Source organism: Pomacea canaliculata, linkage group LG7, assembly GCF_003073045.1.
Source record: "Pomacea canaliculata isolate SZHN2017 linkage group LG7, ASM307304v1, whole genome shotgun sequence".
Lineage (NCBI taxonomy): Eukaryota > Metazoa > Mollusca > Gastropoda > Architaenioglossa > Ampullariidae > Pomacea > Pomacea canaliculata.
This window is the reverse complement of record NC_037596.1, coordinates 25,451,330-25,469,352: the sequence shown is the minus strand read 5'-3', so window position 1 is coordinate 25,469,352 and position 18,023 is coordinate 25,451,330. Positions and strand designations below refer to the sequence as shown.

The 18,023-nt window shown below is 38.9% G+C and overlaps 1 protein-coding gene and 1 non-coding gene across 3 annotated transcripts; one reads left to right on the top strand and one right to left on the bottom strand.

The window, feature by feature from the left end:
• Window positions 1–2,059: 2,059 nt before the first annotated feature.
• Trnav-cac lies at window positions 2,060–2,132 on the top strand. Its single transcript has one exon. It is a non-coding gene; the product is annotated as a tRNA-Val (tRNA).
• A 3,520-nt stretch (window positions 2,133–5,652) lies between these two features.
• LOC112569047 (glutathione hydrolase 1 proenzyme-like) lies at window positions 5,653–17,883 on the bottom strand. Of its 2 annotated transcripts, none has more exons than XM_025246690.1 (12): window positions 17,716–17,883; window positions 16,620–16,784; window positions 15,593–15,715; window positions 15,254–15,351; window positions 12,681–12,873; window positions 12,169–12,335; window positions 11,640–11,789; window positions 11,319–11,455; window positions 10,773–10,960; window positions 9,449–9,689; window positions 7,532–7,645; window positions 5,653–6,110 (listed from the first exon to the last, which is right to left on the bottom strand). In XM_025246690.1, exons 1-12 carry the CDS (start codon window positions 17,814–17,816, stop codon window positions 5,964–5,966), a joined length of 1,824 nt encoding a protein of 607 aa, XP_025102475.1. In that variant the 5' UTR covers window positions 17,817–17,883; the 3' UTR covers window positions 5,653–5,963. The 2 variants fall into 2 exon arrangements, with proteins under 2 accessions (XP_025102475.1, XP_025102476.1); XM_025246691.1 differs by lacking the exon at window positions 17,716–17,883 and adding an exon at window positions 17,149–17,281.
• Between the last annotated feature and the right edge of the window lie 140 nt (window positions 17,884–18,023).

Genomic DNA, 18,023 nt, shown 5'->3' with positions numbered 1-18,023 from the left:
ACAAATTACACCTGTGAGTTTTAGAGTCGGCCACGTTTTTTTTTTTACTGAATTATTGTGTAGAAACGTTGCACTAAATTTTCATGACAGAAGTTCATGCTTGACAGAACATTCAATGAAACATTCAATTATTGGGAACTATTTCTGTCTGCAAGAACTTCTAAGTATGTTGTTGATAGCAACAGTGGATGAAACAGACTGATTATTCTGAAAACATAATACGCACCTTCATATGTCTGCTGTCACTGCTAGTTCTCGGGTGAGGATCGAGGTAGGAAAAGGTTTTAATCACATTCACATATAAAGTGAGACCGTGGTATCATCTTGCACCAGGTGTAGATTCAGATTCCTCAACAACTACATGACATACTGATGGCATACAAAAAAATTTCCACTTAAATACCATAGAACAGAATCTGCGTGGAAGTCACAGTCAGTCACACGTGACAGTTGCTCCTGCTGACCTCTGGCAACAGACGAGATATGGGCCCGCTCGTTTTCTCCTCTGTCCACAATGTCTGGAATGCCGTTCATGCAGTCCACTATCACTGCAATGTCCACTATCACTAATACAAATCGCTATCAAGATTTCAGACAAAACGGAGGACAAAGCTTTATCATGACAGAGGCCATCTACTTTAAGTCTGTAATTTGCATCGAACTCGTGGACATTCATGGACGATCATATCCCTTGCCGCCTTGCCAAATTTTGATGTGGTTTAATTTGTAAACATAGTTTCTGACGTATTGCATGCTAGTTAGGTTCCACTATCGACTGTTTTATCATACAGATTTTCATCGAAATAAATCCTTCTGGATGAAACGACAAACTCCCGCTAAAAAAAACCAAACCAAAACAAAAAACTAAACCATCCAGACGAAATGAGATAAGGCAAGAGACATCATGTAACTTCCCCGAGACAAATGTCACCACATAGCACGGAAGTGTATAGGTGGATTGCTTTCTGCCAAGACCAAGGCTTAGTTCTCTCTTGCTAGTCTTGGCGAGCCTAAATAAATAATGTGACAACCGGAAGCTTTGTACACTCCTGCCTCATTTTAGTAGTTATCTGAAGAAAAAAAAATCGTTTGTCAGCAAGTCCAGTAATACAAGTTCGCTTACATCGAAGTCCTGACGAGGTTCTCTTCATCTCGTGAACTTACACAAATACCGATGCAAGTATATCGCTGCCGCTAGGTGTCGACGCTGCTCCTTCGAGATCACAAAGATGTTGGCGCTACTTCTGGGTGTCTAGACACTGCAATGTCGACTCTTGCCTCAAATAAGCTCATGAAGTCTGTTGCTCAATTTTGTTTGTTTCGCTTTAACACAAACTGTACCTATAAACAAGTATGGGGTTTTTTTTTTTTTTTCTACGCGAAGACCCGTTCTCGAACAGATTACAATTCTTTCTTTAAAGATAGTTCACGAAAATTCTACATACAGTATACAAAAGGCTGGTGTTTGCTGGGAAGACGGAGGTACACTCACCACTCGGCTAGGAGAGTGCAGTATCTCAACAGGAAGTGAAAAACTTTTGGGTGTTATAATTTCATAATTCCCCCACTACCCCTTCTAGAACATTTTTTAAACTTGACACCCGCTCTTTTACCTCCGTTGATGCACGTGCAGCCAGACCATGGTCACATTATTGGTCCTATATCATGCTGACGCTCACACCATCTATTATGGCTCGATCGGCGTGAACCATTCATCCTCCTCACCCACCCCGGCCTCCCCTATACACACACTTTTCTCAACTTGTAACAATGACTAAACTAAAACTAAAACCATAAATTAAACAACCTCTTAAAAGCACAAAATATTCACTTAGAATTTTTAACGAGTAGAGATCGAGTTGCGATGTTCACATACAAACCAAAGGAACAAAGTGTTTGCCAGCCAACTATAAATATTAGGATGTGAACACTACAGCAACAAAATAATACACAAAATACACGATGATAAACACAAACTACTGGCAAAATAACGTTGAAAGGACTAAAAAAACTGGCATTATAGCTATAAATAAAATAAAATTCACACATTCATCAGATGGGTTCGGTAGTGTAGTGGTTATCACGCTCGCCTCACACGCGAGAGGTCCTGGGTTCGACCCCCAGCCGAACCAACTATATTTTTTTCTCCGTTTGATTGTATCTCTGATCTTTTTTTTTTTTGACAACTTATTTAAAACAATTACTTCTTCTCCTTTTAATTGTTTCTTCTATCTGGTCTTTTTGACAAGTTATTTAAAAAAAATTGCTTACGTTTTCGGTCACATTAGTAACATCTACCAGAACGTGTAGGCACAATAGTGGTTACGCATAGTATTTTGTTAAATCAGCGTCTTCTTGAAGATCACTTTTCATTATATCGAGATTTTCTACTGTTTAAAGGTAACTTGTACGACTTGAGAATCATTCCTTACCTTCAGCAAGACCGATGGCGAGTCTGGCTTTGGTGATACGATCTAAGGGAAACAACTTTACTTTTTTGGGGGGAAAAGTTTTTTCGCAAATTCAAATAGCCTCCCATTATTTGGAGTCTAGAGCACCTTGACATTGTAAATGAACAAATCTCTCCGTTATTTATTATTTTTTTCCAAGCAGACATTTTCCCGACAAAAAGATTGAGAATATGCCTATATAGTTACTTTTTTGACACTTTAGTTGGAGAATGTGTTCAAGATGTTCTAAAAAACTGGTCCTTCGATCACAAACCGTAACAGAAGTTTTCTTGGATTTTTCATTTTAAGAAATATTCCTAAAAGACAAAAATAAATAAAAAAGTTAGGAAAGATCAGGCTTCAAACCGCAGCAGCTGATGAAAGTCTTTCACAACTTTAACCTAATGAAGTGTTGAAGGCTGTGCAGTTCAACATAACAGCAAAAGGCAAATGGAATTACAAACATACATTCCTCAGTTGAAAATACCCACATAAAAAGCTCCAAATGTGTTTATTTCTGAAGAATATTTTACAATGATGTGACTGTATACAATGTTTAATAAAGTGTAAATAAAATAACATGAAGTATAAAGGCAGAACAGGTCTGGTTACTAAACTTCAAACAACTTCAAAATAAGGGTATTTTGGTTCAATGAAGCTTGATGACCAAAATTAAAATATCAAAGGTATGATCACAGCAAACCTCCACTGTTAACTTATTACCACTAAATGGCAGGCAAAGATATTTAAACAACATATGAAAATACTCTCTGTGTAATGTTGATGACAGCTTCCTTGAGCAAGTTAAAGAAAGCTAAAGTTACCTGAAAATAAATACAGGTATTCTGTGAATCAATACAGAAATCTGAATCAATCCATTGGCTAATTATCGCTAATATGATAAGGTAAAGGTCGTCCCATGACGAAGTCGTAAGGGAATGAGGTGTTAGAGACCTCACTTTTCTGGGGGTCAGCTTTATGGAACTGGGGTGTCCATCTCCTCTCACTGTCTGCCTTACATTCCTCAACCATCTTTGGAGTCAGATACCTACTTCTGCCAGCTAGGTGGACTGGAGAAAGTGAGCCGTGCTACATGGGTATCAAATCGGCACACTTCTCAGTTCAGACGCCAGCACTCTAACCCCTCAGCTATCCACTACCCCTCATATGATAGGGTACACCCCAATGCCAACACAATTGAGTTATAGCTATGAAGACATTTGCATTTGCAAAAAAAATGTCAAATATAAACTTCAAAGTTAATAGCAAGTTGAAAGAATTAAGCAATGTCATAATTTAGTCATTAAAAATTTAGTCATTATTCTAGAAGTACTGAATAGTGTACACAATTGAAGAAGGTTGAGCAAAATGTGCTAATGAGGTGTTGTCACAGCAGTGAACCTACTTGAGTGACAGTACATTGACAGTCTTAACCCCTTTAGGTGAGACAGAGCTTTGCTATTCAGTCAAATGGGTTGTATCTCATAGTGAAATAAATCTAGTCATTTGAAAATAATTTTGCACTGGGGTTTTGACTTTGATCGGGGATTAAATTCATACAGCAAGTATATATTTTAGACTAAACACAAACTAGTTTTGGAGGGAAGATTACTAATCATTGTTCGTTAAAATATACAAGATTTGGTCAAAATGTTTGATATGCATTACTTAAATATTTTTTACACAGAATTCTGCATATGTTTATAAAAAGCACAAAATTAGAGAAATCATGTGTGATTGTTCATCAATAGCTTTATCCTTGTCTTGTAACTATAGCACTATTGGTTTTTTGTAACTGAACACACTTCCCGAGTAAGAATTAACCACTGATATTAATAAAGTTGATCATTTCTCATTTGTACGGGTGCAATATGATATGTAGTTATAAATAAATACATCACACAAGGTCTATGAAAATAAAGTATACATGGTACATAAGCAGCATCAAGTCACTTTATATGTAACAGCATGGAAAAAAATGGTACCCTACATCTCCAAGCATTCCACATCAATGATGTCCAATTATAATGTGCGGGTATGTTTATTTTCATTTGGTCTGAAGTGAAAAACCACTTCGACCAACTAAACATTAGAAGCTTTGTGAAAAATGGATCTTGAATTTGCTTTAGAGAAAAAAAACCAACACTAACACATAGAAGTGATCAGGCAAAAAATTATACGTACATAGTTCAAAAACATACATAACAAAATTTGTACTCATTGTACAGTAAAATCTGTACGTCTATATTTGCACATGTATTCTCTCTCTCACATACACACATACACACATACAGTGACCATTAAATCACAAAATCTTCCACTTTAGTCACTTATGTATATTTGTCCCTCACAAACTTCATAGAATATTGAGAAACTCTGCAAACTCACGACTTCATACCTGATGACAAAACTGTCCCCTAAATAATGATACTACAATTTTTTGTTCAAATATGACTATAAAAGCAATATCATAAAAACTCTTTTAAATCATAATTTCATTATAAATGGTTCTGATCTTAAATGCATGTTGTATTTTTTTCCTATATCCAATGTAAAAAATGTTGTGAACCATACTTCATCTAAGAATGCTTTACTTCCCATCTCAGCAAAAAATCACTTTCTGGTAGACGGTTGTTTTTAGATGAAATATAATCATTATTATGAAATATCTTATTATATAATTATTGCTATTTTAATCATTAAAATATAATCTTCAGAAGGGTTTAAATCTCATATTTGATGAGAAATTTTAAAAAAAGGCTTGGTTTTTATCTCCACTTTTTTTTATCAAATTTCAAACAGCCAGTGAGCCAGCCAGCCAGCAATCACATACTGTACACCCTATTGTAATAGGATTGAAGAATATCATGATTGTGTCAATAACATATTTTCTATTTTCTAGGGCAGGGATGCACAACCTACGGCCCGCGGGCCATATACGGCCCGCGACGCGGTGCCATCCGGCCCGCGAAACTTCTGCCCACAGTGCAGGAAATCGGCATGTTAGTAATAAAAGAAGACCTTAAAAAAACGAAAAACAGGAAGAAGAAGTATTTATCCCCACGTAGAGGCGTCTCTCAATCTTTTTTTCGATGGACAAACATTTCAAGTCAGTGCTCCGACTTGGTGTCTCTACGATGCAGCCGGACATTCAGAATATTATATAGAAATTTAAAAACCATCAAAGAACCTTTTTTTTTCGGATCACAAATTAATGTTCTGGCTATTCATCTTCATAATAGGCTATAATGTTCTTAAGGGAAACAAAATATCGCTATTTTGTAAATAGCACTTGTTCTGTCTGTATTTCTGTAACTTTCTTGACTGAGCACACTTCTTGAATATAATTAACCAGCAGGATTAATGAAGTTGGTCATTTGTCATAGCAGGCAATGTTACTAACTCGCGAGCAAATGTTTCTTCAGAAGAAACCGGTTTCAGCTAAAAAAAAATTCAAAGTAATGAATTATACATTATTTGTCTTCTTCCAACTAGTATCCTTGCAACAAGTTGTTAATATCCATCTGGGTGTCCGCCCTTCCTGAAATCGCTGACTGCATGTAGCATGCCACCCTCACCCGAGATGGCCTGTATGATGGACTTTCCCAGTGCTATACTTTGTACTTCATGGCCAAGAGCTTGAAGGCCCTTCACAATAGCCTGCAAAAGGGTGGTACACATGAGCTATGAATATTCCTATTTTCAGGGCTGTCAAAAGCTGAACGAAGCCATATTATGGATGGTTAAAAAATCATGAACAAAATGTGTTGTCATGAAGTTATTTTTAGTGCACAAAGGGTTTTCAGAAAATGCATCATTTGATTACCATGACCAAATAATAATAGGCTTCTCACTTTATAGGCCCTATATGTCCTTTACAAAAACAAAACAAATACACAAAAGATAAAGAAATCAAATGCACATAGCAGACATTCAGACACTTATGAAAACATATCAGCAAATAAATCTACTGAGATATATTCACAACCATGTATACAAGATGGTGTCATAAGCCTAGATGAAGAGGCATGCGGAGGGTCATAGTTACAGCATACCATTTATTGCTAAATGCACTCTCGACTATTTCGCCATCCACGATAAAGAGTATGCAATGAGCTTACACTAGACTGTTGACTGAAAGAGAATATACTAGTTAACTCGAGTTCCCTGTGTACTTCCCGCAAATAACAACACTAAGCAGTTTAGTATATTGAAGGGCTAATTATTAATATAGTCGAGAATTTATATATTTAGACATAAATAATGTACACGAAGAATTAAAGAAAGGGTGTGTGTGTGTGTATATGTGTGTGCCTTATTGTATAAGGTATCCAGTTTATATCCTACCACTTATCCAAATAACATGTGAGTCAACACTACCCAATCTTAACACATTCTATGCTAGACTTGATGTTTTCATACGCCACTTAGGTTTTACATAGAATTGTCCTTTATTGCACAAAACAGAATTTTCCTTTGCTGCATTGGACAGAATGGACCTTTGCTGCATGTAGGATCCTCTTGATACTCTGTAGAAGAGTTAGTGGTGCACTGACTGATAATCTTCTTCATTATCAATGACCAAACACATGTACTGTAGGGAATCAGGACAACAGACAAATAACCTCTTAATACCAGCATGTGTCCCCTTTCATCACCACTAGGACTGAGTCTACTGTTTAAAGAACAGAACAGTGTCTAGTGTTATGACAAGCAGTTTCTCGCCAAAGATTGAGTTCCGCTGTCTGGAGAAGGGTAGGGTAATAGTTACTCAATTTTATGAGTGGACTACACACTATTTGGCAAGTTATGATGTAGCAGTCACTGTACCATGTCTCTTGTCTAGGGAAAGCTAACTGGTGATAGCTGACTTTACACTTGACTGCCAGCATGAATTGGCAGAGGAAGGGTATGTGGTATGTGGTGAGGAAAAGGCCATTAGAGTATGTGTATGCTGTGGGATGACTGATGATGTGATATGGAGGGTATGGAAATATGTGTGTGTGAGGGTGATGGGTGTATGTACATGATTAATTTGTGTGTATGTGAGCTTGTACACTTGTTCATGCTGAACTTCATACCATATCAAAGTCCTCTTCGTATGTGATATAATCTGGCAGCAGCTGATGATGAAGGCGTCTTGCTTCCACAGCCTGCTCCATTGAATTTCCTAGCCACAGCTGTCGCACTGCTACCTGAAAGCATTATAATAATCTTTTTGTTCATAATCACCTCCAGTGGAGCATAGGGCCGCAATAATAATAATAAATCTTTATGATCTCACCAAAAAGGATGGACTTATGGTGCTTGCATAAAATGAGGTTGCATAAGCACACACTTATGGAATCAAATGTGTCAGTGGTAAATTCGTTTGCCATCATTCAGTACTTGGAGAAAACCACCAACAATCATCCATCTAAATGTAACAGTGGAGATGGGGTTGCTTTCCCGATCTCACCACAAGAACAAACACAACACCCTCATGGGTTCCAAGTCTTTTTACTTTAACACCAGTCGATGGTTCTGGCTAAAGCAAAACCTCCACATCACACACTCCCTCTCTCGATGAGTTGTATCTCTCACCTCTGCACTGTCCCCTCACGTTCTGTCGTCCTGCCCTCTTTAAAAAACCTTTAAGCCTGACTTGCCTCCAAAACATCCCCACACCTCCATCTGTCACCAGTCAATCATCTCCTGCTCTCCTTCCGTCACGGTGCTGTCACCTGGCCAGTAATTACCCCCCAACCGCCAAGCCTGTATCTGTCCTGTGTGTGTGTATGCCTGGCATATTCTATACTACTTTTTAAACACATATCACATCCAGAGAGAGAGGTATGTTGGAGCCGAGATATGAACTCATGACACCTGACAGGCACTTCAGCCACTATTACACCAAACGCCCCAGCTAAGGAATTAAAACCATGCTATTTCAATAATTACAATTACACCTGGTCTAATTTGGACAGTTGGTAATAGCCTTGATGATGATGATTGATGATGATAAAAGTGAGGAAGTTGAGAATGAGGATGATACTATGATGTAAGTGAGGAGGTTGAGAATAACAATCACAATACAATAGTGATGAACTAAGATGGCCGCTCCTAGCTGTGCGACGTCTGCAGCTCTCACTTCTGATTCAAATTTATTTCAATTTTTCATCGCTTTCGTCTCACCCTGTGTAGGTTAGTTGTCAAGTTATAGACTTAGGGTGTTGCGTCTGTGTCTAGTGATGATGATTTTTACGTTCATTGTGTTAGGCATGCGTTTATCATTTTGGATGGCTGTGGCCGTTACCACTAGCCGACATTATTAAGATGGCGGTCAGCTTATTTCATGCTGGTCCACGGCTTCTCTACTCCGCGAGCTCTTGCTCCGTCTTCGTTCATCTCCCTCTGTTACCCGGAGTTTTCGGGCGCTGCAAGTCGACATCGCACGGCTCCCTCCACTTCGCAGATCAAGAAGGAGAGGACGCAGAGGCGGTGTGAAGCGGAGACTCAAGAAGTTTTGTCTGGACGATCGACGCAGATCTCCACCTCTTCCTTCTATCCTGCTCTCCAATGTCCAGTCGATTCGTGGCAAGATTGATGAGCTTGAGGTGTGGATACACAACTTTTGATTGCACAGGGATACTTGTTTGTTGGCGTTTACGGAAACATGGCTACACGACGGTGACGCTGATCTAGACATCGCCGGCTTCTCTGGCCCGTTTAGATCTGATAGATCTGCTGCAGTTACTGGCAAGGCGCGTGGCGGCGGAGTGTGTTTCTATGTCAACAACAGGTACTGTACAACGGTTATTCTTCGTGAAAAGATGTGTACTTGTGACCTTGAACTTCTCACAATTTCGCTTCGCCCATTTTACCTCCCGAGAGAATTCCCCCAGCTGTTTTTCACGCTTGTGTATATATTTGCTGGGATCACCGCGCATTGAGCGCATCTTTGTGATGCGGATACTGGCGCGCTATAAAACTACATCATCATCATCATCAATACTTACATAAGCAGTTGAAGTAGTGATGTATGTGCCACCTGCTGCCCCTACCACAAGTCTGACGCTGCCATTTGGGTTGGTGAAGATGGAGGGACACATAGAGGATAATGGTCGTTTACCTTTGAATATAAAATTTGCAGGTGAGGGTGGGAGTCCAAAAATATTTGTAATGTTTGGTGATGAAAAGTCATCCATTTCATCATTAAATATGATTCCTGTGCGAGATCCTCTTCTTTTGGATCCAAACCTACAAACAAACAGTTGCATTGATTCCATTAGCCACTCTTTACCATGAAACAATGGACTGAAAGTAATGATTAAAACTTTACAGTCAACCCTCAGAGTGGTGTAAAAATGTCAGTGGAACTTAACTTCAGCTAAACAATGATACATTTAATCAAAATGATAAAAGGTAAAGTGCCAAGATAATACAAATAAGCATTATTGCCAAACAATATTTAGTTAAGGCAGTTAAAAGGGATGATGGTTGGCTATTGGTGTTTGGCCTTATCCCACCAATGTAGTTCAGCCTTTTAATTCAGAAAGAAACTACTTGTGTCGATGGATAGATCTGAACAAACCATGATCGTCACTTACTAATTATTACTATTCTGAATTCCTATTGCAATGCTGTCTGGCATATGCCCATTATGTAACTACTCTATTTCTACAGTTGACAGTCACTATATTCCTTTCTACATTGCATTAATTTTACTCTTGTGCTTCATCTTTATGTTTTTTTTAGTGTGCTTATAAGTATCTCACCTTCAACTGTCTGTTACCTAATGTTGAAATGTTTCCATAATATTATTACTGTTCAGAGCAGAGAGTGAAACCTATCTTGGTCACGATGCTGCGCAATACAAGTGCACAAATTATTCTTATTGACAAGTGCTTTCTTTACCCTTGTACAAAAAGGTAAAGATTTCCATAGCCTTATTGCCACATAAGTAGTGTACATAAATGGGTCATTGTTTCTACGGCAAGATGTGTGTGGCAAAGCTCATGTGCTTTTACCTTCCCTGGCAAATTAGGTGCTCATTTCTGCTGGAGAAGTTGCTGAATGGGCAGAGAAAGAGAAAGTTTTCTAAAGGCCCGAGCAGATCTAGAACAGGTGACCTGCTCCTTGGTCAAGTGCCAATTTCACCACCAATTTATGGACCCTCCCATATTCACAGTTTTAAAGTGAGTGAATGTGGCACTATTGTGCTACAAGTACAATAGAAGAAGAGCCTATTAGCTAGCTTGCTTGGTGATACGGAGGCACCAAGACTTTTCCTAACCCCCACAATACATACAATAAAGCTGACAAAATGATTAAAAATCTTGCCTGGCATTAACTGTGCTTGTCACTGCCACAGCATTTCCCTCGGCATCAACCACCGACAGGTGAGCAGTACCTGTAGTTAAACGATCGTAAAATGTTGGTCCATAGTAAGAGATATTGTGCGTTGTGTTGTCAGTGATGAGCTGTCTGATGGCATCTGCATATTCATTTGATGTCAAGTTTGCGATCAGCTGTTGAAACAAGAATAAGATTCCTATTGCAGTTTCTTTGTTATCACATCACTCACCAAATATCTGACTTCAGCCATCAAACCAGCATGCACAAGGTTAAGCAGCACTTTAAAAAAAAAAAGCAAAACAAAACAAAAACCACACACAAATCTACCCAAAAGCAAGAAAACTCTGCAATCATCAGAAGGTGGTATTTTCTCAAGCAATAAATTATTTAATGGGTGGAGAAAATGATTTCTAAAATTACCCAATGCCAGCATCTAAGATGCCTTAGAAAAATCAATGAATTCTAAAATAAGAACTGCTATTAATAATACATTTAGCCTTAGTGAAAGGCATACTAGATGATGGTACTTACATCAGTAACATTAACATAATCTGGATCACCAAGATCAGTACGCTTGGCATAGGCAAACTTAAAAGTCTCAATGATCCGATGCATTGTAAGAACTGAGCTGCTGACATCTTCAATACTTTTTGGTGTGAACTTGTAACCTGGCCCCCGAAAAAGCAAATTTTGTTAAGACAAGGTGTTAGTGATACATAATGGTGTGAGCAAACAATCAATGAAAACTATGCTAAAGATTTTTCATAAAATATTAACACATTAAAATAATTATTTAAAAAGATGCTGATTAGCAACAAAGTGTATTTTTAAAAGCTAATAAGGCTGAGATACCTTTTAAAACATTAAGCATAAATGACAGCACAACTCCACTTGATGGAGGTGGAGGGGAGAACATTGTCACTCCATCAGTCAGAGTTGCATTGATTGGAATTTTCAGCAGAGCTGTATAGTTTTTTAGGTCCTCTTTTGTGATGATGGAACCTGCAGAAGTAAGAGCAGATAGATGAACTGAGAAGTTTGAAGAAGCATGATTTTCAGCTAATTAAATATCAGTTAGATGGTGTTTCACTATGTTTAAGTTACAGGTGTCTTTTATCTTCCCTGATAAATCAGGTAGTGATCACTGGTGGGTGTGCAGAAGTTGTTTCCTAGCCACCAGTCCAATCAAACTTTAAATTAGCAAGCGAAAGTGTGCTAAACACAAGGCTATGGATATCCATAATATAAATTGCTGAAAAATATGTATAAATCTTTGAGTGAATGTCAATGTTGTTAATAAACATAAGGATTAAAGAAATTTTCTTCCCCGACCCCTTTCCAAAATTATACTTTGCATCACATTTACATGATTTTCACTTACCTATGTCTTGTAAGTCTGCAATAAGGTCATCTAACAACTGGCCATCATCATACAATGCTGCAGCACCACCATTTGAAATTTTTTCCAGGGTGTCTGCCAGTTGTGGGCGTCGCATTGATTCCCCTTGCTTGTAAAGTTGCTGAGTATTTGGATTCACAAATACTTCCCTGGAATAAAAGCTGCTTTATCTATAGACCGCCAACACATGAGATGCTAGTCAATTTGAAAACAAACTAAAACAAAGCAGTCTAGGTGTTGTGATATCTCTACCCATGTGGTGTGGAATCTATTAACACTAGCAAACATTAACTAAACACCTTGACAGTTAAAAAGTATCAGACATTTTTTTCTTCCTCTGTGCATAGCCTTGCATTTTCACAGCAGATGGCAAATAAAAACAAACAGTACTATAAAGATAATGGCTGCATTTCAGGTGGAGAAAAAAAAAAAAAAACCAACAGAAACACAAACAACTCTGTGGCAAATATGGAAGAGTGCTTAATCATCATCACCTGAGAGATGTTTCATTCATGATATAACTTGATGCAGTCTGGAGGGCACTTGCTAGAGACTCAGGTACTTGAAAACCGTTCCTGGCCATGTTGATAGCTGGAGAAAAGAGCTCTTTCCATGGCATACTACCAAAATTCTGATGTGCCAGCCAGTAACCCCGAATCTCTCCAGGAACAGCAATACTGAGAGGCCCTATGATAAACAATGCACATGATGTAATGATTGACTCTATACTAAGGTGACCAGACGTCCCGCATTAGGCGGGACAGTCCCGCTTTTGACCTCGTGTCCCGCCTGAATATCGGGCGGGACGCCCAATGTCCCGCTTTCTGGCTTTCTGGAAGTCCATCAAATGTCCCGGTTGTCTTTAAAAATCAGAATACCGTACGCTGATACGGCGTTTTTTGTCGTTGACGACACCATCTTCGGCACGTGTCCCGCTTTCGCTCCCGAAACGTCTGGTCACCTTACTCTATACTGACCATACTAAACAAGTGAAGAAAATATTTTGTGTGAATTTCTTAGTCGATGGACTTGCATCTAAAAATGTGTGATGCTCTGTGTTGCTAATGTGGATAAGGCTAATGTTGTCACTGTGTTAAGAGGAAAAAATTGGATAAAAAATAAGACACAAAAAAGGCAATAAGCTCATAGGGTTGTCAAGAATAAAGTTCTAATAAAGTTGGTTCACACTCCCCAATTTATGGGTATGTAAATGCAAGGAAAGGAGAAAATGAAGCTTCCCTAGTAAATTTTCTTCCTTTAATACTTACCAGATGACCTGGCTATTAGGGATGGTAAATGCTCTTTAACCAAACAAATTATTGGGCCTGAAGCATGAAGATTTAGTTTCTCTGGAGCTGGGTGGAAGGGAAACTGCTCCAAGAGGTGCGGAGATACAGGAAGCTTCCTCAGCATGTCTACACCAACAGGTTGGTCGTCCAAGACCTGTCCCATCGAACTGGAGTCACAAGGAGGACCTTGGCGAAGAAGGTCTTGAGTTTTCTTGAGCTTGTAGTATAAACGCCATCAGAGGATAGGCATAAGCCATTATCCCGAACGTTTGACCAACCATACTGTTTCCATAAAAAATTGGTGGAACTATGTCATATTGGGGGATCCATGTCAAAGTCGAGAATCAGTCGCCATTATCCGCAGGCTTTGATATCTTTCCTACCAGCAAGACGTGGAAATAAAAGCCTGGTGACCATGTGGACTGTCCTTCTGCTTCAAGGCGAATGCCCAGCTGGCGCAAAAGGGAGTCATCTTTCATAAGAGCACCTAGATGCAAGACGGCCCGCTGGTAAAACTTAGGAAAAGTCATCCTAGACCACGTTAAGAACACAAGGATCGACCACAGCGTGACGTATGGGTTCGTATGCAAGCACTAACACGAAGCTGGAATTTCACCTGACGTTGGTCTAACGTTCCCCACCCTTGTCCTAGGGTAAAGATACAGAAAGTAGAGTCCACTGAGTCCCGACGCAGCTTTATAATTTCGGACACAAGACATTTCCTTGAGTTCCTCATTTTGCCTTTGGGAAACGACTTTCTCTCGCTTCATAACTATATACGGGCCCAGGTAAAGAAGGTGCCCCACTACCTACCCAGAAAAGGCGGGGGGTGGATTACTCCTTCGGACACAGTTGATGAGAGAGGGATGACGAATTAGAGATATCTAGCTGTCCTTAGAAGGTCTTTTAAAAACAAGCGGGGCTGCGATACCACAACGGAGGACCGGAACGCGCAGGATAAGCAAAATGGCCCAAGCTTGCCCGAATCTTGCGTGTTTGCTGGGACCCCACTTAATTGCGTCCCCTCAAGCGTGAACCCATGAGCGACCAATCGGAGCAGCACAACATGCAGTGCGGGTGAGAATTAGCTGAGGGTTTGCTTGGCGAAGGCTCTAGCAAAAACCATCCTTCTTTAACGTGGTTGTCGTCATACGTTTTCTTTCGTCTTATAAAATCGAGTGGCCCATAAGAACAGCTGGCAAGCAAGCAGTCTAAAGAGTGTGGCGACAGCTGCTGAACTTGTTTGGTTGGTTTTGTAGGAAAGAGCTAATTCCACCTTTGCACTATGGGGAAGAAGAATGATGGAGCTGGCGAGGAAATAAACATGTCACATACGGTATCCTGAGACAAGATCTGAACCCATGACTTTTTCAATACAGTACGTAATGACAAGCGATCGAGTCTCTTATCCACACACTACCGAGTGCTTCCTGTGTCGACTGCTGAAGTGGTTGGTTGGTAACTTTGGCTGGAATATGCTTCCACCTATAGGTGAATTTGCACTATGAGGAGAGAGAGGAAGAATAAACTGAAGTATCCAGAGAAAACTGAACACTGGGTGTTGAACTCTCTTTTGCTGATCTTATAGTGGCCTAAAGCATACGCATCTGGGTTCAGTGGGGCCTCTGGTGGCAAGAGCCGATATCCCCACTGACCAGAAGCAGTAATTTGTTTGGTTAAAGAGCAGTAGTAGCTCCTAAGCATATACTGTATATACATTTAGTAGCTTTTGAAGCTTATTGTACATAACGTGCTGGTCATTGTCTTATCTTCAGTACCTATGCTGGAACTAGCAGGATTTCCCTCGAACATCGATTCATTAGCTAGTCCTGGAGCAGTTTCTCGAGCATCCACAACAATTGCCTTCTGGGTTGTCCTGCGGACAGAGAGACTCTAAGAATTCTACGTCTTTCAGAAGAATCACATCATCCCTTGTGACAAAATTGGTCTTCAAATTTGTGTGTGCGCATGCACATGTGCTTGCTGGCACGGCTGGGTGGGTGCATGTTCAAATGAAGGGATGAGCTTCTGTTTTCAATGTTACATCTCATACTCCAAGTTTTTCTAGAACTATCCTCAATTCTCAGGAAATCAACATACTTTAGATAGCAGCATACCTGTTATAGATGGTCATAAAGAATCCACCCCCAACACCCATGGATTGGGCATCTGCAATACCCATGCACAGGAGGGTTGCAATGGCCGAATCTACAGCATTACCTCCTAAAAGTAATATATCTCTGGAAAAAAAATTATTTCCAAAAGAATAAGTATTATGGGTGTCTGCAATATCACATAATTATTGTTATTCATTTAAGCATATGCAATTATAAACAGAGAACACATAACTCTGATTTAGTCTCAGGGTGTTGTGCAATGAACGCACCAGTCACTTTTAGTTGCTGAAGAAAGCATGTTGATACATGTCAACAGCTTTAGAGAGTGTTGCTTAATTGTACTCCTTATACTATGTAATTAAACTCTCTTATTGTAGGTGTCTTCGGTCATGCTTTCGCAATGAACATACTCTAAAACTCTCTAGGTTTCTCTTGGGGTGTTCTGTTGGTGCACTGATATCACCAAAACAGTCTATATCATGTGTAACATATTAATGCAAGATGCAAATCTCATCTCAACCAATGACATTTCTATATGCATGCAAATGGAAGAAAAAACAATAATGATTATAATAACACATTAGAACAAATGAATTTTAGAATGGAGATTTTCCATTTGCAGACAGTGTCTATAAAGCTGTTGAATATAAACAAAAGATAACAAATGCAGCAGACAACAGAAAAATCAATCTAAAAAATCAGGAACCAGGAGTGTGCCTTACAAATCACATCACAGGTGTTACAGCATCCTCGCAAGTATCTGCAGTATTACTGCTTTTAGAGTTTGACGTGGCGTACAACATCTGTAGCCAATATCTCTTTCTCACACACACCTCACCCTCCCGCCCCACACTTTTTGATGCTGCCTGTGTCTTTAACACTATATTTTCTGGTTTGTGAATAAAATAATAAGCATCAAATTCTATCATTATTAAGTAAACAAATACAAACAATCTATAATTCTTATATCGTGGCTTAAAAGGGGACCATGTTCACACATTTAAAATGAAATCCATAGTGTGCTTACTTTCCCACTGTAGAACATTGTGCTACATCAGAAGCTACAGCTGCATGTTTATATGCGTAAGGATCAGAAGTTCTCTTGTTGGTAGAAGCGCCCCACACATAAAATGCCACAATGAGAGCAGCAAAAAACACAACCACGATCACAACCAGTAGAGCCAAACGATACCTGTTATAGACATGAAACAACAACAACAAAAAAGTTGATTTTCTTTAGTGTAGCTTGGTTTATGTATCACAATAAAATCATGCAATATTCAGCATAACTTTTGTTTCACCTTCGTTTCTAGCTCATTTCACTACAGTAGATCAATATATATATATACTGCGTCAACCTAAACTGGATTTATTTATCAAACTTTCTGTGAAAATCGTATCCTTGTTAACGATGCACAAGCGACACAAGGTATTTAAAAATATAATTTACAGTGAAAACATGAAAAATAAAAAGTTAAGGATTATTGCCAGGACCAACAATTTAACCACTATATATTTCTTTAGAGTTTAGAATGAAAAGGTATGAACACGTAGACCTCAGCGTTTATCTCCACAATGCCAAATTAAATCTGTATATTTTGTAAAGACTGATTGCTACATATTTCAGTCTCCTTTTCCACATTTCTGAGTCCGTACTATACACAGCCACAGGTGATAATATTAAGTTTCCACAAGGCTGTATAAATCGACCTACATTTAAGGTAACTCATCTTAGAGCATGACATAGCATTTCCTGCACAAGGCTTATGCATAACAGTGTCAGTTGTAGTTTGATGTGGGTCTGCAGACCATGTTGCAACTATCGACAGTTTTTGTTAATTTAGAAAACAATTTTAAAACTCGCGACGGATTGGAGCAATGTATAGAACTGAATCGTGAAATAAAAATACACACACAGCCACATATACGTGCCTCAATTTTTTAAAAAAGTTCCCCCCTCCCGTTACAGTTGTTATTTATTGAATATTAGTCATTTTAGTAAATGCAAATAACATGTGAACATGCCTACGTCTTCATAAAAGTTAGAAAAACAGCAAAATCATATTCATAGTCATTCTGCCTCTTAGTTAAAATTATAGTACCCTATTATCAAAACCTTTTACCTTCGTCGATATTCATTTCTTTCAGTTTGACTGTAATCACCCTGTCCCTTTTCCTCCCAAAGAAAGGGTTGACTTTCTTCATCATTTCTTCTTGTTGCCATGGCTCGATGTATACATTCATAGTCGCTCCTAAAATGTACGAAGTGCAGACTGAAGCTGTCGTCTGCTGCAGCGCGATAGGGTGAATATAAAAGATGAATTGAACAATAAAATTTTTTGAAGAAGATCATAATTGATTCAGGAAGACAATAATTTGACAAAATTACAGAATAAATTATTACTTAAGATTCTGCAAACAATTCCAAATT

Bases quoted from the DNA above. Each gene is read 5' to 3' on its own strand.
- LOC112569047 (XM_025246690.1), bottom strand. From the start codon at position 17,816: ATGGCAACAAGAAGAAATGATGAAGAAAGTCAACCCTTTCTTTGGGAG. The intron at 15,352-15,592 runs GTATGCTGCTAT...CTCTGTCCGCAG, and splicing joins TTTATGACCATCTATAACAG to GACAACCCAGAAGGCAATTG. The intron at 11,456-11,639 runs GTATCTCAGCCT...TTCGGGGGCCAG, and splicing joins TATGCTTAATGTTTTAAAAG to GTTACAAGTTCACACCAAAA.